This window comes from Euleptes europaea, chromosome 5 (assembly GCF_029931775.1).
Source record: "Euleptes europaea isolate rEulEur1 chromosome 5, rEulEur1.hap1, whole genome shotgun sequence".
Lineage (NCBI taxonomy): Eukaryota > Metazoa > Chordata > Lepidosauria > Squamata > Sphaerodactylidae > Euleptes > Euleptes europaea.
In genome coordinates, this window is record NC_079316.1 from 49868399 (window position 1) to 49887354 (window position 18956).

Here is an 18956-nt window from a genome sequence, read left to right on the forward strand (position 1 = left end):
GAACTACTTCTGAACCACAGTCCTGTTTCAGCAGTCACATCATTACCATCAGTGGGTCTGAATCCATACAACAATGCAATACACTAAACAGGACACAACTGGCTACTTCAGCTTTCAAATGCAGGCTATGGCTACATGCCAAATCAGTATCATGCTCAGTTCCAAAACCAGTTTAAAAAATACCACAGCTTGAAGTGTGAAACAACTATTTGTTTCATTTGAGTAAAAAGGCAAACTGGATACAGGGTAGTACCTAGCCAAAAAAACTGGAGCCAAGAGATGATTCCTTGAACACCAGCCAGAAATCTACAAACACAAGATTGCTTGGCATCCTATTCTATCAGAGGAAGATTGCTTTTAGCTGGCAATACTTCCATGTTCATCAGTCAACTGCTGTGGCCAATTGGCTACCAGTTGCCTGTAATGCTCCATGCTCACCCTCTGCTCTGGAACACACACACAGAACAAAGCTGAGGGATTCTTCACCTCAAATTCAAACTAGTGGATCACAGAATATATTGTACATTCCTGATGAAGACTGGAAAACTATTCTCCACCCAGAACAATTTCACTGAATAGCATTTCAGACACCACAAAAAGCAGAAAAGAATGTATGTTGCTAGGTTGCATATTTAAGTCACTGTCTCAATTCGTATCAGCTGTAGACAGAATGAGATTAAGAATTCAAGGTTTATAGTATTTCCTTTGTTCCAAGTTCTCTGGGTAAATATCATAGAGGTCACAAGTGATAGGAATATAACTCCATACTCCAATATCACTTGCACAATTTATTATTAGATTTAGGCCTTGTAGGAAGTATTTTTCAGGTCCACCACAAGATCCCTTGGAACAAGTCTGATCATCAGACTTTCCAGCTCAGTACTTCACAGTGGGTAGCCGTGTTAGTCTGTTTGCAGTAGTCAAAAAGGGCAAGAGTCCAGTAGCACCTTAAAGACTAACAAAATATTTTCTGGTAGGGTATGAGCTGAAGAAGTGAGCTGTGGCTCACGAAAGCTCATACCCTACCAGAAAATATTTTGTTAGTCTTTAAGGTGCTACTGGACTCTTGCCCTTTTTGACAGCTCAGTACTGTTTACTCTGATCAGAAACAAGCTCCCAAGGCTCTTGGGCAGAGAAACATCTTTCCTAATACCTTTTAACCAAGATCCTTTAACTGAAGATATCATGATCTGAACCTGGGACCTCCTGCATACAAGGCAAGTTCTTTAGAAACCCATCTTGCATCAGCTTGTTTACTGAGGAGCCGGTGGATGTTGCAGGGGATTCTGAGAAGTGTTGTAATGCACCGACCCTTTTCATGCAAGGTGATGGCAAGGCCTATGAAGCCTTACATCATGTGAACTGAAAAGTTCATCCTGGAACATGCCCACTGGAGCAGATGACAGGCCAGTAATAAATACGTTATCTTTCATGGAAGTTTCTCTACTACTACTGATCTTTTAATTAAGGAACACCAACATTTCCACAGAATAATTTGAAAACCACCATTTTAAGTCAACACCAGTATGAGATTCATTTACAGGAAAGCAATTTTGTGGAAGAGATCTTTGTGTCCTTCCCTGTCTTTTCCCTGTGCCCAGTCATAAAGCTGGCCCATAGGAAATGATGCAGGATTTAGCAAAAAGGGCTGCACTGGGAAGGGGGCATTGGTATAATCCCCCATCTACATGCTTGCTTATGCTCCTGCAGACAATGGGGGATATTTCTGTAGAGTCCCCACTCTGTTCCAAAAGAAAGAACAGCAGTAAACATCTCTTTTCCAAGCTCTGCTCTAGCCACAGCAATCAGGATCCAATCTATTGTCTTTGAACTCCAAAGAAAACAAATAAATGTTACATGAAGTCATCTGTCAATATCTTTGGCCTTTATATAGTATTTACACCATTTACTGGCCTGGTGGGGAATCTGTCCCTGCTACCTAAATCCATTCCTCTTATAAGCAAGATTAAATTAATTGATTGTTCTAAACTCTTTTTATAATGTTAATAGTTCTTCAAAGCTAAGGTGAATATGTTTTAGGATAATTTTTTAATAGTGAATACTGGAGAATTCTGTATTCTGCAAGGGGGTTATGACTAGAATAATAGCTTGACAGGTAAAAGGGAAAGCTGAGAAACACATATTTTTTCATTAAGATACCCCAGTTCAACAGAAGTTGGGATACCTTAATTTGAAGCATCAATTTCATAAGTGGATGTTATCCTTGATAAAGCCAAGATGACCAAAAATTTCTGTCTGATCTAATTCAACATTATAACTTTCAGTTTTATTCTGTTCTCACATCTATGCACCTTACCTTCCCATTCTTCAGTTTTATGCCCAACTCACAACATTCTACTAACGTCCTACAGAACATAGCACAAAGGGACTTTTTTTTTTCTTCAAAAGGTGCCCCTTCTAACAGTTAATCACAGGTATAATCTTTGGCTAAATTTTAAGATTACTGATTTAAAGGTATCCATTGCTTTAGCTCTGAAGTGCAGTCAAACCAGATCCACAAACGGTCCTTGAACTAGATGCTGAGAATCTCACACCAGTAGTACTGGGTAAAATTCTATGGGCTATGATACATATCTGAATGAGCTGTAACATACATCTTTTATTTTAACAGGTTCAACTGGAGTTTTATATGTACAGTGACCCAAAGTAATATTTATATTTTGAACATAACAGATATAGGCATTAAGAAATCCTTGGAATTAATATAATCACTGATTATTTTAAAAATCTTGGATCATAAACTCTGTAATGCAGAATGGTGAATTTCAATGTCTTAAGCATTAGCTAAAGTATTTGGAGAATGGGTCTGCCATTCGATATCACTACCGGTCACTTAATCTACATGAAGAGAACTAGATGGGGTTGAACTGTGTGCATGTCTAGTGAGTTCTCCCTCCCACTAAGGATTCTAATCTACAATTAGTTAAACCATTACTTCTAACACCTGCATAAAAATGTCTTTCAAGGTGTTGGAATGATGGAAGATTGTGTTTGAAGGCAGTTAATGAAGTGATCCCACAAACATTCCTAAAAAGTGTTTAAAGGATTGAATGCTCAGAATTAAAGAGCTATACCAAGATCTGCAATTTCCAGCAACAAAACCAATATAACTATATATAACTATATATAACTATATATATATATATATATATATATATATATATATATATATATATATATATATATGTGTGTGTGTGTGTGTGTGTGTGTGTGTGAATCATTGTATCAATCCCTGAATTAATAATAGCAAAGGATTCTAAGGTTGCAACACCTATGCACCTGCAACCCTAATTAGCACTGTTGTTCTGTCCTATTGAAAAATGAGCTGAAAACAAACTCAGGTTATTTTCTTTCTCAGAAGTAAAAGAAGTTTTCTATCTGAACATGATTTGATGGAGTTTAAGCCAAATGACATAAATAACTTCTAATCTAAGGAATCGAAAAGACAGTACAAAATAGAAATAGAAAATGAAAAGTATCAAATACTACAGTTAAATTCTATTAGCATTCCACCGACAAAAAATAAGGGTGGCAATCTTACTCCCCAACCAGGCTATCTGGCTTTCCAGCCCTCAGCAATATCATTTAAGGGGAGAGAAAGGTTGGCCTTTATCAGTTAACCATTAGTAGGATCCAATGCCTAAACTCTTTGGTGATGTAGGATCCAACTCCTAATGTCTTCGGTGATGTTATAGGGTTTGAATTCTGAGTAACCATACATATATAAAGCCTTTAGCAATCATTTGTAATCCAATTTATAACAGAATGAATACAACCTTAAATGCCAATTAGTTAAGAAACCCATTTGTATAATTTCTTTTGTACACTGCTCCAAGGTTTTCAAGTATGAAAGCAGTGATTGATAGAATAGTAACTGAGTAGTATAAGCATATCCTCTGTTTCAGTTGTTTACTTTGAATGACGGTAGTGCAGGCATGGTACATAGACAGAAAACCACAGCTCAATGCCTGGATTTCATCAGTGTGTCTGTTTTCCAGCCAAAATTAAGAAATGGGCACAGCAATCCTGAAGGGAGGGGCGAAAGGGGTTTGGAGCTGGCGTGACCCCTGCACTGGCGATGCCACTTGCACTGGCTAAATAGACACTAATGCTGGTGTTGGGGAGCCACACATGGACACCATCATAGCAGCGTTGTTCCAGTGCAAGGGCTTACGCTGGTGCCAAAGGGGGCATTCCTGAGGTTGGGGCTGACTTTAGTTAGCTCCCTAAGCCCTTTCACCCAAGATACACCCATTTTTGCCGGTGCGAACTTGCACAGGCAAAATGGTGTCATGGCCCTGTGAAACTGAATAGAGCCATTTCAAAGGGCTTGGTTTTTTTTTCCAAATCGGTTTGCTCGCTGCAGTGCAGCAAGCTGATCAGGAGGCAGCCTGGTTGCACTGTCCCCAGGCGCACCTCTACTATCCCCCCCCAGGATTGCTCTGTTAAACATGTTGGGGGTTGTAGCAGTAACACTGTTGGGGGATGGTTTCTATTACCCAAGTAACCGTGGGAGGAACTTTCAGGAAGACTAAACAAACCCATTTTAAGTGTAGTACTTCTTTGCAGATAAGCTCTTTGGTGGATGATACATCAAGAATCAAACCCAAAACAAGCGCGTTTTTTTGAATCTTCTGTATTTACAAAAATCAAATCAGGCTGCAAAAGCTAGGCTGGGAGTCCTATGTCAAATATATTTCCATGGAAATTAATTCAATGCTATAGAAATTGAATATTGATATAGAATGTGATATTATGAAAATTAGAAATAGAATGTGATATTATGAAAATTAGAACAGTGTTGCTACACCCCTTTCCCCCCTTCTATTTTATACATCCTTTTTAAGTCCCAAAAAAATGTTCTAAGAACTATATTTATAGGAGACCCATTTCGCCCAAGTTGTTGCAGCAGGTGCAAGGAAGGGTTAGAACCGTGGACATGTGAGCCAGGTTTTTTTTGGCAGGTGGTTTAAATCTTGGGACCAGACACATGGACCTATAACACTGCACTGAGAGACGCTGGCAGAACTATCAGCAGCCCAGGACATCGTCATGGCTCATTGCCTGTTTTAGGTTAGACTGAGGCCCTGTTGGATTGTCTATTCTTGTTTAAAAGTTTACACATCTTTTACACTGTAAAACTGATTTGAGTCCTCAGTATGGGAGAAAAGTGGGAGAAAAATAGATATTAATGGAAGATACTGTCTCTAAACTTGTATAGTGATTGCACAAATTGGTAAGTAAAGGTATACCAAGTATACTGTGTTTATGTGGATACTAGTATACACTTGCTGAAAAGCTGTACCTTCTATAATAGTAGTAGGGAAACCCATATACGAGTTCCTTGGATGAATCGCAGGACAAAAACATTCAGTGTATAATCTGACTCATGTTTGAAAAAATGAAAAACAAATGGCTTCAACATTACTTTATGGGGGGGGCGGGAGCTCATTCTGCTTGAGCAAGTGTTTCTACCCTGACTTGTTGCAGCCATCGTATAGTGAAATGAGAATGTGAGACTCGACATTTGGCTTGTCTTCCTACACAGATGTTTATAACTCTAAGGAGTAGGGAAAAATCACAGTACACTGTTCCAGTACTACAAGTTATGTAAATAGGTCATAAACTCTAACCACCAACAGAGTTCTGAAATCTTTGTGATAACAGTTGCTTGAAGAATTAAGGCATGAATGCCAAAAGCGGAGGGGCTTGTTTAAATAATGTGGAATAGTTACAAAGAATTTTCCCTTTTTGAAATATCCCAATCAGTTCTTTTTGTACACATACCTCGAAGAATTCTCTCCTCATGGCAACGTAGAAAGTCCCAGATTCTAACAGTGCCGTCATCAGAGCATGTAGCAAATTTATTATCCGTGGGTGAGAAACTGTTACATGAAGACACACAGCAGGGGAAAGAAGTCAGCATTTAACAGATTATCTAAACTTCTCAGATAGGGCAAAATTTAACTTAATAAAGTGATGGGAGGCACCTGAACACATCCTGTCAGGGAAGTCATACTTCATCCCAAGGTGTTCATCTAGCCAGTCCATTTGAGTAACGGAATACTGCTAAGTACCTATTTCTGCATTTTGTTCCCCAACCAAATGGAGACAGCTTCAATACAACTTCCCCTTAGCCCTGTTCCACCTATGGTTGCATATGTCTGTCTACTCCTTCTCTGCAATATCGGTACAAATGTGAAACTGACAAGAGCAAGGCTGACAAGGCTTTCATGTTTTTTTTGAAAAAGGTATGGAAATAATAGTCCCAGGAGAATTCATATGAGATCCTTCTTCATCCACAGACTTCTTGTAATAAGGGAAGCAAAAAAAAAAGAAAAAGAAAAAAAAGAAAACATCCTAGGGAAGGTAGGGAACAGCTAAAAGTAGTTGGGTTTAAAAAAAATCATTCATGGCCTACATATTCAAAAAAGGGTCATGAAAGAAGAGTTGCCATTCCCATGAAATACAAGAACTGTGACAGAGACTTCAGAAGTTGTGAAGTTTCTCATAAAATATGGAGGGATGACATGGCAGCAGCTCTATTATGCTTTGGTTGGAACCTCTGCAGTTATGGCTAGGCAGCCACTTCCTTTCTGATGAAGTGAAGAACCAAGGAAGTTTCTTTTCAGCTGTAGTCCCACAGAAATTCCTGGATCTTTATACATGACAAGAACTTAGTTTTGAGAAATCCAATACACAGTTACAATACTGTAAACCTACAGAACCAGTAAAAACACTTCGTAAAAGTTTTGTCAGGAAAATCCTAAGTGATGAGGGAAAATGGCAAATTCAATGGAAAATGCTTCTGTGGTGGTGCATCTTCTTCGCCAGTAGACAGGACCAAAAACTGAGGAAACAGGTTTAATTTGGTTCTGCAACTCCTCTTCAGGCACACTTTAATCAAGCAAGTTTCCTCTATTTACATCCGTTGCCAAAGACTATAAACATTCTTCACATACATCTTAGCGAGGGAGTATCACCTCATTTTTATATTTACAATTGCACAATTGGAGACTCAATACTGAACCATGAAGACGTCCTAAAGTCATCTCATCAGATTCTTTAATTGAAGAACCCATTCAACATTAAGCGTAACTTCTGGATGTGGAAATTTGTGTGGGTCCTTCAAGCTACTGGACTTCTTGGCCTCCCCAAGCCAAGCAGTTCTTCACTTTATTTCATTTTTTTATGTTGTGAGAACTATGCAGCTGTTTTATTTCTGGATTATATTTTATTCAATTATATTATTAAATACTGAATTCTTTATTTGGAATGAAATTGCCATCTTACACAGTGAATATAAAAAAGAATAACTAATACACATTGCAACCATATATAAAAGATACCAATACCAGTGCAAAATGCGGCAGACAAATACATCTCTAACATATTGCAGAGGCAGATACTGGGACAACACTATTTCAGAGAAATGCCAGCAAATCCATGAAATTGTGGAAACAAATGAAAATATGTTTATATGGTGCAAGACATTTCCCAGAATCTGATAGCACCCGTGCATGCCTGCATCCAGAATACACTTATAGAACAGTCTAATCATGGAAATAGGAACTACAGAAAATGGTATATTGTGTATAAACCTGGCCTCTCTAATCGCCTCCTTATGTGCCTGGAACATCTTGACGTTGTTCATGTTGGACTGCCAGTACTTCACATATCCCCCATGGTCTGCTGTCAACATCCACATATCGTTGTGTGACCAAGTCATAGCCCTTACTGGGCTGTCATGAGCCTGCAAAGTCAGAAAAAAAGGATTTATAGTTAACGTTCAAATGATTCAAGTACAGTCACTCACTAAAACTAAAATTTTTGCAAAACAAGGCAGGAAAATGTAAGAAAATGCTAAATACTGTATATCCACACATATTTTTGGCAGGGACTATTGTCAAATTATGTTATTTAGCAATTAATTCGAGATTTGCCTACAAATGCAATTTGATGAATGCCAATTGTTCGGTAAGGAGGACTGTTACAGCAAAAGGATGCACAAGATTAAGTGAATTGCTCAAAACCTCAATTGCCAAAGTCAAGAGATCCAAAGCCTTGAAGGTATTTTAATTTCCAGCATTGCTCTCAGTTTCTTGAAAAGGTCAGAAAGCAGACAATATTAAAACACCTATAAAGTACACGTTTTTATCTATATTTACCTGTAATATTGTTTCAAAGTTGAAAGTAAGCCCATTCCATAAAGTGAACTCTCCACTAGAAGCCCCTGTCACCAAGCGTCTCCCTTCAGGAGTCCACTGCAAGAGCAAATGTGAATTAATCATCTGTCAGACCATAATTTGCTACTCTACCACAACTGCAGATTTTAATGCAGGGATGAACAACATGCAGTTGTCATACAGCAGAACTAAATTCTTCAGTCTTGCATATGTTCCTTCTGATGTAACAAACATGCCTGCCCAACAAATGCTGGTCGTCTTTTTTGTCTGATGATCTCCCAGTGCTTTGAGCACCGTCAATTTATGTTCTGCCTATTGTGTAATACAGTGTAACCACAATACCTTCTGCAATCGCTGGGTCACATAAATCTCAATTTTAGGAAAGTTACTACTGAGTTATTCAATACCACGCAGATTGCAACACCATACTTACCCTAACAACAAACACTGGACATTTTACTTTATTGGTAGATGTCCTGACAAATTTTGTTGTCACAGCATTCATAGGATTGTTCAACATTCCTATCGGTGGGACCAGCTGGAAGAAAAAAAGGGTACTCTTATTCCTACATTTAATAAATTGATTGGCAGGATTTTGCTCCCACTGGAGCAAGACAATCAAGACTAATTTTTGTACCTTGTATATTGGGATCTCAAGCATACAAAGCATTATCCCAATTCTAAATATTCTATGCTAGGGCTTGGATCCAAAGACCCTGTTTCACAAATTCAAGACATTTCATTTCATATCCACATCTCCAACCAGTAAAAGGAGAACTGCAGTTTATCCTAATTTTTTCAGCCTGTTAGGAAGAATGCTTTAGTGTTCATGAACTTCCAAGAGAGTAAAACTGTGTACTCACATCATTATAATACCCTGCATCAGGCTGAATTGCCCGCATATCCCGTTGGTCTCTTTGCCATACTCTATTCTGAAAAGAAGTAAAACTTTCGGATTAATACTAATCAGATATACAATTTTACATAGTTTGAAACAAGGAAAAATGTACCTATACTGTTCTTCAGCAGAATATTTCATTTTCCAGATAATGGGAAAGCATGGAAGGATCATCTGGTTACTTTTTACTTTCCAGCAGCACAAAGCTGAAACACAGTGCCCCCAGAGACCCATTCATCGCTTCCTTCTCAAACTTATCAATGACCCTGATCTAGGCTCTTAGTGAATGAGACCCCACCTAAAAAACCACAGCCTTCTGGAAAGAACAGTTAAATCTTGCTCTACCCCATCAGTCTTTCCTATCCCATCAGTGTGTGAAGAAAAACTGGTCTTAACCTTTCACTGATGAGACAAAGAAAAACACTCCTAGGTCTTTCAATCTTCTTAGCTTCAAGATGCCTGAGGTGGAAAAGTTTGATGCTTTTGCTCCTGCAATACTCTTGCAGCAAGCAAAAACAAACATGTTCCCCCCCTTCCATGTACTTTTTGTGTGAAATATCTATGTACACAGTTGTCATAAATGGTTCTGACCTGGTAGCACAATCCTTTACTATTCCCACAGCCAGTTACCTGCATTAGCTGTACAAGCTAGGCTTTTTTCCACTCTCAGAAATGGAAAAAGAAACCTCTGCAACATTTAGCAAGATACCCACTAGCAAAAACATGGGCTTATTTTGCCCCAAAGTTGATCTAAAACCTAACATTAAGCAATAGATACCATTATTTTCTTCTCAAAGTTCTAATGAACGTCATGGATTTTTTAACTAGGACAAGGACACCACACAATTTAATGCTTATGTACACTTATGAATTTTAAAGCATAACAACTCAGTATACACATTATGAACATACCTCCAAATATTTGATCACAGAAGGATTGTAATCGATAGTTTTTCGATTCACAGCTTTTCTCATACGTTTCCCATCAAAGGTGAGTTGCTGCATTGCCTGTTGTTGAGCAAAATCAGGCCTTTTATAGAAGAGTTGCCGAGGTGCCTGGTGCTGAAACCTTGGCATATGGAAAAACCGTGGTGGCGAGCCAATCTCTGTGGCCATGGTGACTTTTGTTTTGAAAGCTCTAGAAAAAAATGACAGCAAAAGCAAGAAAATTAGAAACGAAGAACACAAAAAATCTGTGCAGTACATAAATAAGCCAGTATTTAGAAGTTTTGCTTCTTTGTCCCAAGAAAAGATGTTCTACTCCACATTTCTTCCATCTTTTAGAATTTAAAAAAATCATTTATCTTTCTTGCTCCAATTCCCCCCAACGTGCTGTGATTTGTTGGAGAACTGGTCTTTTAATGCTGCTGCTATTTGTATCATCCTCACCACCAACCGATTAATTTCTTTTTCTCCATTCCTTCTATTGTGCCTTTCCTCTCTATTCTTATCTGTTAGTTATTTATTGTGCATTGGTCCACATGCATATACATACCCCGCCCCCATTTTTCTCCTAAACTTTTAAAATTGTAGACCATGGTTACAGTTGTCTCAACAATTCCAACTATTTCAAGTATCCAAATTCCAGCTTTCCCTTCAGTAATGCACAGCTATTGACAGCTATCCAAAGCACAGAAGATTGTGTACTTTACTACTATAGGAGCAACATAAAAACCCTATAGTTGCTTGTTTATATTGCAATGCACAAAATAGAGGCGAGAACAATGTAAGTTGCTTCGCCCTGTTTTGGAGAAAGGTGGAGCATAAATGAAGTAAAAGGGAACAGCCCCCTAGTCATCACTAAACCAACCCAGTCAAAAAGTTATACCTCAAAAGAACTCAAGGTAGTATATACAAGGTTCTCACCTCCTCCATTTTACCTTCACAATAACCTATGAGAACTGCAGGGATGAGAGTGTGTGAAATATGACTGGCCCAAGATCATTTAAGACGTTATGAGCATTTATGGATTTCACTATATTTCACTGAATGCTGTTAGGGGTAGAGCTGTCAAAGCCCAGGAAAAAAACAAATTTTTTCGTATTTGACTGAAAAATTAGAAATTTAGAGGAGCACTAAAAAATTCCCATGAAATATTTCTGCTTTTGCTATGAAAAAAAATGCTTTTAGCAACAAAGTTTTTGTCACTCAGACTGTGTTGTATACAGATTTTTACATAAAATAACCCCCAACATTTAATTTAGTGTTATTTCCTGTATATATAACAGATATAAACTACATTTTGAAATGGTCATCCTGGTTGATGACTTGTGCCACGATAGGCGGCAGGAGCAAGACCTCTCAGGGGCTTTGGGTATTATAGCTCACAGTATCTTTCTATATCACCTTTCTGGGTTGGGACTGGGAGGCATTATTCTGTGGTATAGTCCTATCTGGAAAGTAGGTTCAGAAGATGGTATTGGGGGACTGCTGACTGGCCCCTTGGTCTACAGGGTCCGACAAGGTTCCATCTTATCCCCTCATATTTTTTAACATCTACACAAAGCCGCTGGGAGGTCACACAGAGATTTGGGGTGGGTTGTCATCAGTATGCAGATCATACTCGGCCCTTTTTCACACTTCCAGCAAATTCCAGGGAGGTTGTGATAAGTTATGGACTGGTATCTGGAGGCAGTTTTGGGATGGATGAGGGCTAACAAGCTGAAATAATCCTGACAAAATGGAGGTGCTACTGGTGGGAGGAAGGGTTTGCCCAGAAATTGAGGTGTCTCTTATTCTGGATGGAGCTACACTCCCTCTAAATAAGAGGTGCTTAGGTGCTGCAGGAATCCAGACTACTGTTGAATAAGCATGCAATTCCCAGAGGCAACTTTCACCAGCTTTGGCTGGTAAGTCAGCTGCTGCCTTTCCTAGGCAAAAAAGATGTTGTTGCTGTGGTGCATGCCCTGATAACATGTAGATTAGATGACTGCAATGCACTCATCGTTGGGCTGCTTTTGAAGAGTGTTCAGAAACTCCAAATTAGTACAGAATACTGGTAACTGGAGTTGTAGAGACCATATCACTTCAGTCTTTTTCCACTTATACTGGCTCCAAATTGCTTCTGCACCCAAATTAAATCATCTGTTGTGCTACAATGCTAAACATGCATATTTGGAAGCAAGTCCTATTAAACGCTGGGATTTACTTCCAAATAAAAACAGTTGGGATTGGATTGCTAGCATGCTAGACCACAGGTTCTGAACAAGGACTGGAAGTAACTGGCCTATAGCAGCAGGAAGCCAAGTATCCATATTCAAGGGATTAACACCAGAATTTCTTGACTGGACCTGCATGAGCTCCACTGCAAACTCGCAGCTCATAAATGGTCCAAATGCAATTGAGCAACTAAAGAGAGAAACAGCACCTCCAAGTGTCCAAGCCCTACGTCAGGTGAAAATTAGCAAGACTCTATAGAAGTGGGACCTTGGTTTGAAGAAAGGCACTCTGGTTGGCACTGTGTGTGGTCTCCAGGTATACCATCTTAACTTCTAGGAGGGGACAGGGGACTCTGAAGTCTTGGGCAACTGGAACTGTAATGGATCTGTGGAATTTTGGTTTCTTATTTGAGATGTCTCAACTTCTGGGCTCAGAAAAACACTGGGGTGCTGAATTCTCTCCATGTGGGTAACCTCAACACCTCTACCTGAACCACTGGTCAGCTCAGGGTCTTAGGAATTCCTGAAGCTGTCCAGTGGACAAATCTTCAATGCATTACAGCCTCTTTCTGAAGCATCCAAGACAGCATTTCATGGCTAAGCAAGATTTGAACCAGGATTTTCTAGATGTCATCTTGACACTCTAATAATTATTCCATGTACCTCAGTTGACAGGAACTCGGCTTCATGTTATTTGATCAGCAAAACTACTTAAAACAGTAAAATGTAGCCTAGGATCAACATTTTACCCAAGTTGGGCCTACAGCCTAACACAGTAACTGAACATCAAAGTCAGGATATGTGGGTCTGAAAGTTAGCCTGAGATTAGAGGCTTTTACCATTACCTCACATATGGAGTTTAAGATGTAAGCTTGCAGTGTGACCTTGGGCCAGTCACACACTCTCAGCTTAACCTACTTCACAGGGTTGTTGTGAAGATAAAGGAAAGGAGAACAATGTAAGCTGTTCTGGGTCCCTATCCAGGAGAAAAGCCAGCGTGGGGTAGCAGATAAAGTATCAGACTAGGATATGGGAAACCCAGGTACGAATCCCCACTCTGCCATAGAAACTTGCTGGATGACTTGGGCCAGTTGAATCAACCCTGGCAAGTGTTCGTATGGCAGATCTCCAAGGAATACCAGGGGCGTGACACAGAGGCAGGCAATGGCAAAACACCTCTTGAATGTCTCTTGCCTTAAAAACCCTACAAGGCCAACGTTAGTCAGCTGTGACTTGATGGCAAAAAAAGAAAGAAGATCGGGGAGAAATGTGGGATATAAATAGATAAATCTGAAGATGTTTTTTTAAAATGTACTGATTTAGTATCAGGGGATTAGATTCAGGAAGCCATCAGCAGAAAGCACTGTCACAGATCTTTCCATCTTTCCTCTTCCCCCAGAAGCCCTTACCAGCCATGAGAAAATTTATTTCTGGGGTTGCAGGACCTGCGTGGAGAAAATGCAAATCAGGAGGTTGTAGTAGGGTATGTGAAGAAGGTGAAATCATTCCCTCTTGCTCTTCCACAAGCAGAGCTCTGCTAATAGAAGAGGAAGAAGGGACTGATTTTGTCCCCTTCTCCACCAGAGGCTCCTGCCTTGCATGGGTCCCACAAACCTGGGAAATAAACTTTCCCAGGGTCAGAAAGGACTGCTATGGGGCAGGGAAAAATTGAGATGTTCTGACTGTGTAAGAACAAAAGGTTAAATGTACATAATCTGAACATGCGTTTCCACTAATACAATCTACTGAGGGGTCAGGCACAGACACACCTGATGTGTGCAGTAGGAACCCTACATTTGTTTAATCTAATGCAACTCTATGTTCAATCTAATGTTTCTTAAAGCTGTAAATTGTTCTTCAGTGTGCAGCCCTGAAATTAATAGGATAATTTTCCATAATAGGCTTGCTCTCCCTTGTGGGACACTTAAAATTAGTTCTAATTGATCTCACTCACACTCTAGGGAAAGTTTCCTGTACAAAGTAATACAATAATTATCTTGCGTGATGCAAGGCTCAAGTTGATAATACTATACTAGAGCTGTATTACATACAACAAAAGGCTAGTATAAACTTCAAACAACAATTCTTGAGGGAATCAATGTATGGATTTATTATACCCTGTTTCAAGTAACACAGTGAAACCACATTAGTGAATCTTGTTAAAGAGATTTATCAGTCATAAATTAAGGCTTACTGATTTACTCTTTACTAATTTATCTAATGAAAAATGGTTTAAATGATTAAAACTTTTTAGCTTAGCGCAAGAATACTGGGCATGATGAACCAAGCTTTGGATTATAGAGGGCAAAGAGAACAAGCCTTCACATGTACAAACAAATCCCCAGGGCTGCACATGAACCAGATGCACATACTACATGCATTTGTATTAAGACTCCAGGACATGTGTGCTTATGTGGCCAGGTATGCCCTGGATGAGAAGAACAGCAATGGGAGAGGCCTTCTATACCCTTAGGAAATCCCAGAAAGCTTAAGAACAAAGCTCAGTTATGCATGGACCACTTGGGAGGAGATGGTTGGAGAAAACAGTAACAGCAATGGGGAGGGTGGGAGGATGAGAAGTCCCCAATAGCCCTTAGCAGGACCAGGACACAAAAGGAAGAAGCCAACTAGAGAGTTGCATGGTCAGTTCTCCTGAATCCTGTAGCCACTGGCTCCAGAGTGTGCCACTCCAGCTGGTTCTTTCCCCTTCCATCCAAGTTTGGTAAGTAAAGGGATGTGTACAATCCTAGGGTGACCATTCAATTCATGTCCTAGCACAGGAATGTTCCCATGACCCCTCCCACCCCCACATTTATAAGGAATGAATGAGGCCACTAACAGGGCATGACAGAGATTTACAAAAACACCTAAAATGAAAGGAATTCTATTTGGAGCATTTTATATTAACAACGTTGGATACAATTTCCAAGAGAAGAGTTATGATAGAAGGCAAGAACTCCAGGCCATCCCAACAACATTACCAACATGATGACTCTAGTCACAAGGAACTGCTTTTTTATACTCCACTTAATAAATCAATCATGTTTTGATTAGTAAGTGCAAACCCAGTTTCTTCCTTAGTTCAAAATAGCTTACAAATGACAGAACTCACCAAAAGACTACACTGGGATTTTTCAGCAGCTGTGATGAGTATTTAACTATACCTTCCACAGAAGAGCAGTGCAAGAATATTGGTAGATAATATTTACAGTTCACATTCTAAAATAGTTAACATTCTAAAACTAGAACTTCCCCATTCCTTTAAGTTTAAAAATCATATTTCAAGAATATTCAATAAGCAAGCACACACTAAAGCAATATGCATAAAATCCAAATTAGTAATCTCTTGTATATTTGCTTGAAAATTAAAATTTTTTTGCCATCAAGTCACATCTGACTTATGGCGACCCCTGTTGGGATTTTCAAGGCAAAAGATGTTCAGAGGTGGTTTGCCATTGCCTGCCTCCACATCACAACCCTGGCATTCCTTGGAGGTCTCCTATCCAAATACTTGCCAGGGTTGACCCTACTTAGTTTCTGAGATCTGACGACATCAGGCTAGCCTGGAACTATCCAGGTCAGGGCAACTGAATTATAGGCAGAGTACAATTAAAACCTTCAAGAATGTTAGAGACCTACATGAATAGGCTACTCATAAATGCTAATAGGCATGCAAGGCTTCCACAAATAGAACACTGACTTTATCCCTATGAATAGACTGAATTTGTTTCAAGCCTGAGCCCCTTGTCTCAAATGATGGTTGTGAAGGCGAGGACAGTAGATGTCATAAAGCACTTGTCAAATTCTTTGTTATTTACACAGCAAGTAGTAACTGTTTTCTCACATACAAAGCAAAAACCATTTACAGTAGGGCTATTCTTCAGAAAAATTGATCTTTCTAAAAAAAACACCAAAGCACCATTTTAAAGTACTTTCTGATTTTAACCGTTTCTGCAATGGCTTGAGTTTATTCCAAGCCACTTTAGATTTGATTAGCAAGGGCACAAAAGCAATTTCCAGTTAGCAAATTCAGGAATCTTCTCATATATTAAGGAAATACAAAACTGTCACGGGTTCACAATTTAATTGAATGGAAATTGGTAGGCACTAAATTTTAAATACCTGCGCAGCAGAAATTGCCAACTTCTTTAATACATGGAAAATTTGTGTTGGATATTTGTTTTGTTCAGAATTCCAGCAGATGTTCATGGAGCAGAGAACAGCTTGGAGCCTGTGGGGGAGGAGATTGCAAGTTACTCACTGTTTAAGCAATACACATTTTACACAATATTTCCACAGTTAAGTAATATATTAGCGGAATGGTACAATTTGCCTTTCACCCAAGATGGTAAATGCAGCCAATGTCATAAGGGAACATATTACACCTGCTTTATCTTTATCCACCGCCACTGAAATACTCCAGCTTTATGCTCCACTGCTTCTCTGTTAACTAGAGAAGGGACTAATAAATGGTGTAATTCAGGAAAGGAGGATTAGTACAGGTTGAAGAAGATGGTATTGCATAGGGAACAAGACTGGGAGGCAAATGAGCAGAGGATGAGCAGCCACAGACAGTCTAAAAGGCTACACTAGCCTATCTCTAATGTTTATGCAAAGTGAATGGAGTCAACTTCAGTCTAAACTTTAACCACTTCCAAAAGTCAACAGCCTGTTCTTTAACTGTAGCTACTTGTTTTCCAGTAGACTTGATCACAGAAATTGCTGCCTACTCATCTTGATTTACAATAGCTTTTCCTCACATGGATTTATACCTGCAAATTAAATGCATAATCAAATGGACTGGTGGGTCATTTAAAACCTTTACAGCTTTCTACCCAGAGTACTGGATCATTCGGAACGACACTGGGAAATCTGAACTGCTAATACAGCTCATGCAGCTTCTCACTAGACTTTCCACAGCATTCATATGAATGCGGATTGTTTGACAATGCAGATGAAAATGCCAACACACCAAATTTAAGCATTTTCAGAAAACTTTGAAAATACTATTTTAAAAATATGGAGCAACCCCCACACACAAATCACATAAATTAACAGTTTCAAACACACCCATTTTTTAAAGTACTTTATTGTTTTATTAAATTTATATCCTGCCCTCCCCAGTAAAAGCTGGGCTCAGGGCAGCTCACATAATCACGTATATCAGAACATAAGGGGCAGGGCTGGCTTCTCAAAGCTTGTGTCTCCAAGCAATTGCAGACCAAGTCTTTCAACCACAGTATAAATAATTACTCAGAGGATATGAAAAAGCAGGCATACTTAACTATAACACACATTTAAGAATCCATCAGAATACAGCATTGTAATTATGGATAATGTAAGCTTAGGTATACCACTAGTAATAGCAAGTTCAAAAAGGATAACTATAACCAACTGATCACAGAGAGTGGAGTGCCATGTTTTACTGCTTATCTCCTTGAGGGCTTTATAGTCAAAAGGTGAAAAATGCGTAGCAAAGAAATAATGTACACGCAAACTGCGGCATTGTTAAAACATAGAAACCTAACTATGGATGTAGATGACATAACTTCATATGCCTGCTATTTTCCCCTGAGAAGGCAACATATTCTACATTCTAGCACAAAAGCGAGTTAGACAATGCAAAAGGAACATGGAGGATGGGAAAACCTATCCACACACCCTTCTGAATTGTATTTATTCTCTATCTGCTCTTCTAAACTGCATATTTTCCTTTTGCACTCAACTCACATGATCACCCATTTTCTTCCCTCCTTCCCCTTGTAAGCTGGTCCTCTTGGCTGTGCCCCACTCAGACAGCTGTGTTTATGAGACATCTGCACATGCACAAACATTGCGGTATACTATTGGGAAGGGATTTAAAGCCGTATATACATATTTTAACTAGTTATATTGTTTAGCAAAACTGGGGATTCACTCAATTTGCAGAAATATATAGTCTGGCTCTAGATGCACAAACACTGCAGATTTTTTTGCTCTACAATGAAGGATCACCCATCACTATTATATATAAATCTTGTCATTTACGTTATCCTTCACTTCCAGTTATGGCATGTTTCTCTTGAAAATTAAGACCAGAATTGAGTCTAAATGCATCTTGCAGGCAAGTTTTAGAAGCTAAACAACTCACTTTTAACCAATAACGCATATGCAGGCTGCTTGAATTCTGTGCTTTCTTAGGAAGTCTGAGAGTGGCATGACTCGAAAATATCATGGCCTAGTAAACATAACTCAAATGTATTTTAACGCACATTACTTCATGTAACCTTCCCAGAGCGCAAGAAGCAACTTGCCAATTAAGCAAGCTAAATCTCTCAAAAATATCTGCAGAACGAAATGGAAAATAATGAAGCTTACTAAACTATGGAAAGCCAAGCAGCTTCTCCAGAGACTGACAATTTACAATTAGAATCAATGCTAGCTCCAGTCTCCATGGACAGCCACTCTCATAGCTTCTTTGATATTACTAGGAAGCTAGCTTCTCCACAAAAGTCATGATTCTAGTTAATAATTCCAGCAAGAAAAGCTGTTCAGAAATATAGTTCATTTAATCCCAGCATTCAGCAAAAATAGAATGATTACATCAAACTATAGGCAGACCTCCTGATTTACAAGTTATATCCTGTCCTTCTCATCTAAGTCTAATATTGTGAAAGACATACTATATAGAAATTTCAAAGAGTCATCTGATTT

At 39.0% G+C, this 18956-nt stretch overlaps 1 protein-coding gene across 1 annotated transcript in view; it reads right to left on the bottom strand.

Annotated features, from left to right (window-relative positions):
* The window catches only part of WDR33 (WD repeat domain 33), a 58122-nt gene extending 41690 nt beyond the window's left edge, over positions 1-16432 (bottom strand). The window contains exons 1-7 of the mRNA XM_056849342.1: positions 16386-16432; positions 10018-10243; positions 9071-9139; positions 8641-8745; positions 8190-8285; positions 7623-7774; positions 5809-5906 (exon numbers count right to left, since the gene is read on the bottom strand). Of these exons, the coding sequence (XP_056705320.1) occupies positions 5809-5906; positions 7623-7774; positions 8190-8285; positions 8641-8745; positions 9071-9139; positions 10018-10221 (724 nt within the window). The 5' untranslated portion in view covers positions 10222-10243; positions 16386-16432. The remainder of the gene's footprint in view (positions 1-5808; positions 5907-7622; positions 7775-8189; positions 8286-8640; positions 8746-9070; positions 9140-10017; positions 10244-16385) is intronic.
* Between the last annotated feature and the right edge of the window lie 2524 nt (positions 16433-18956).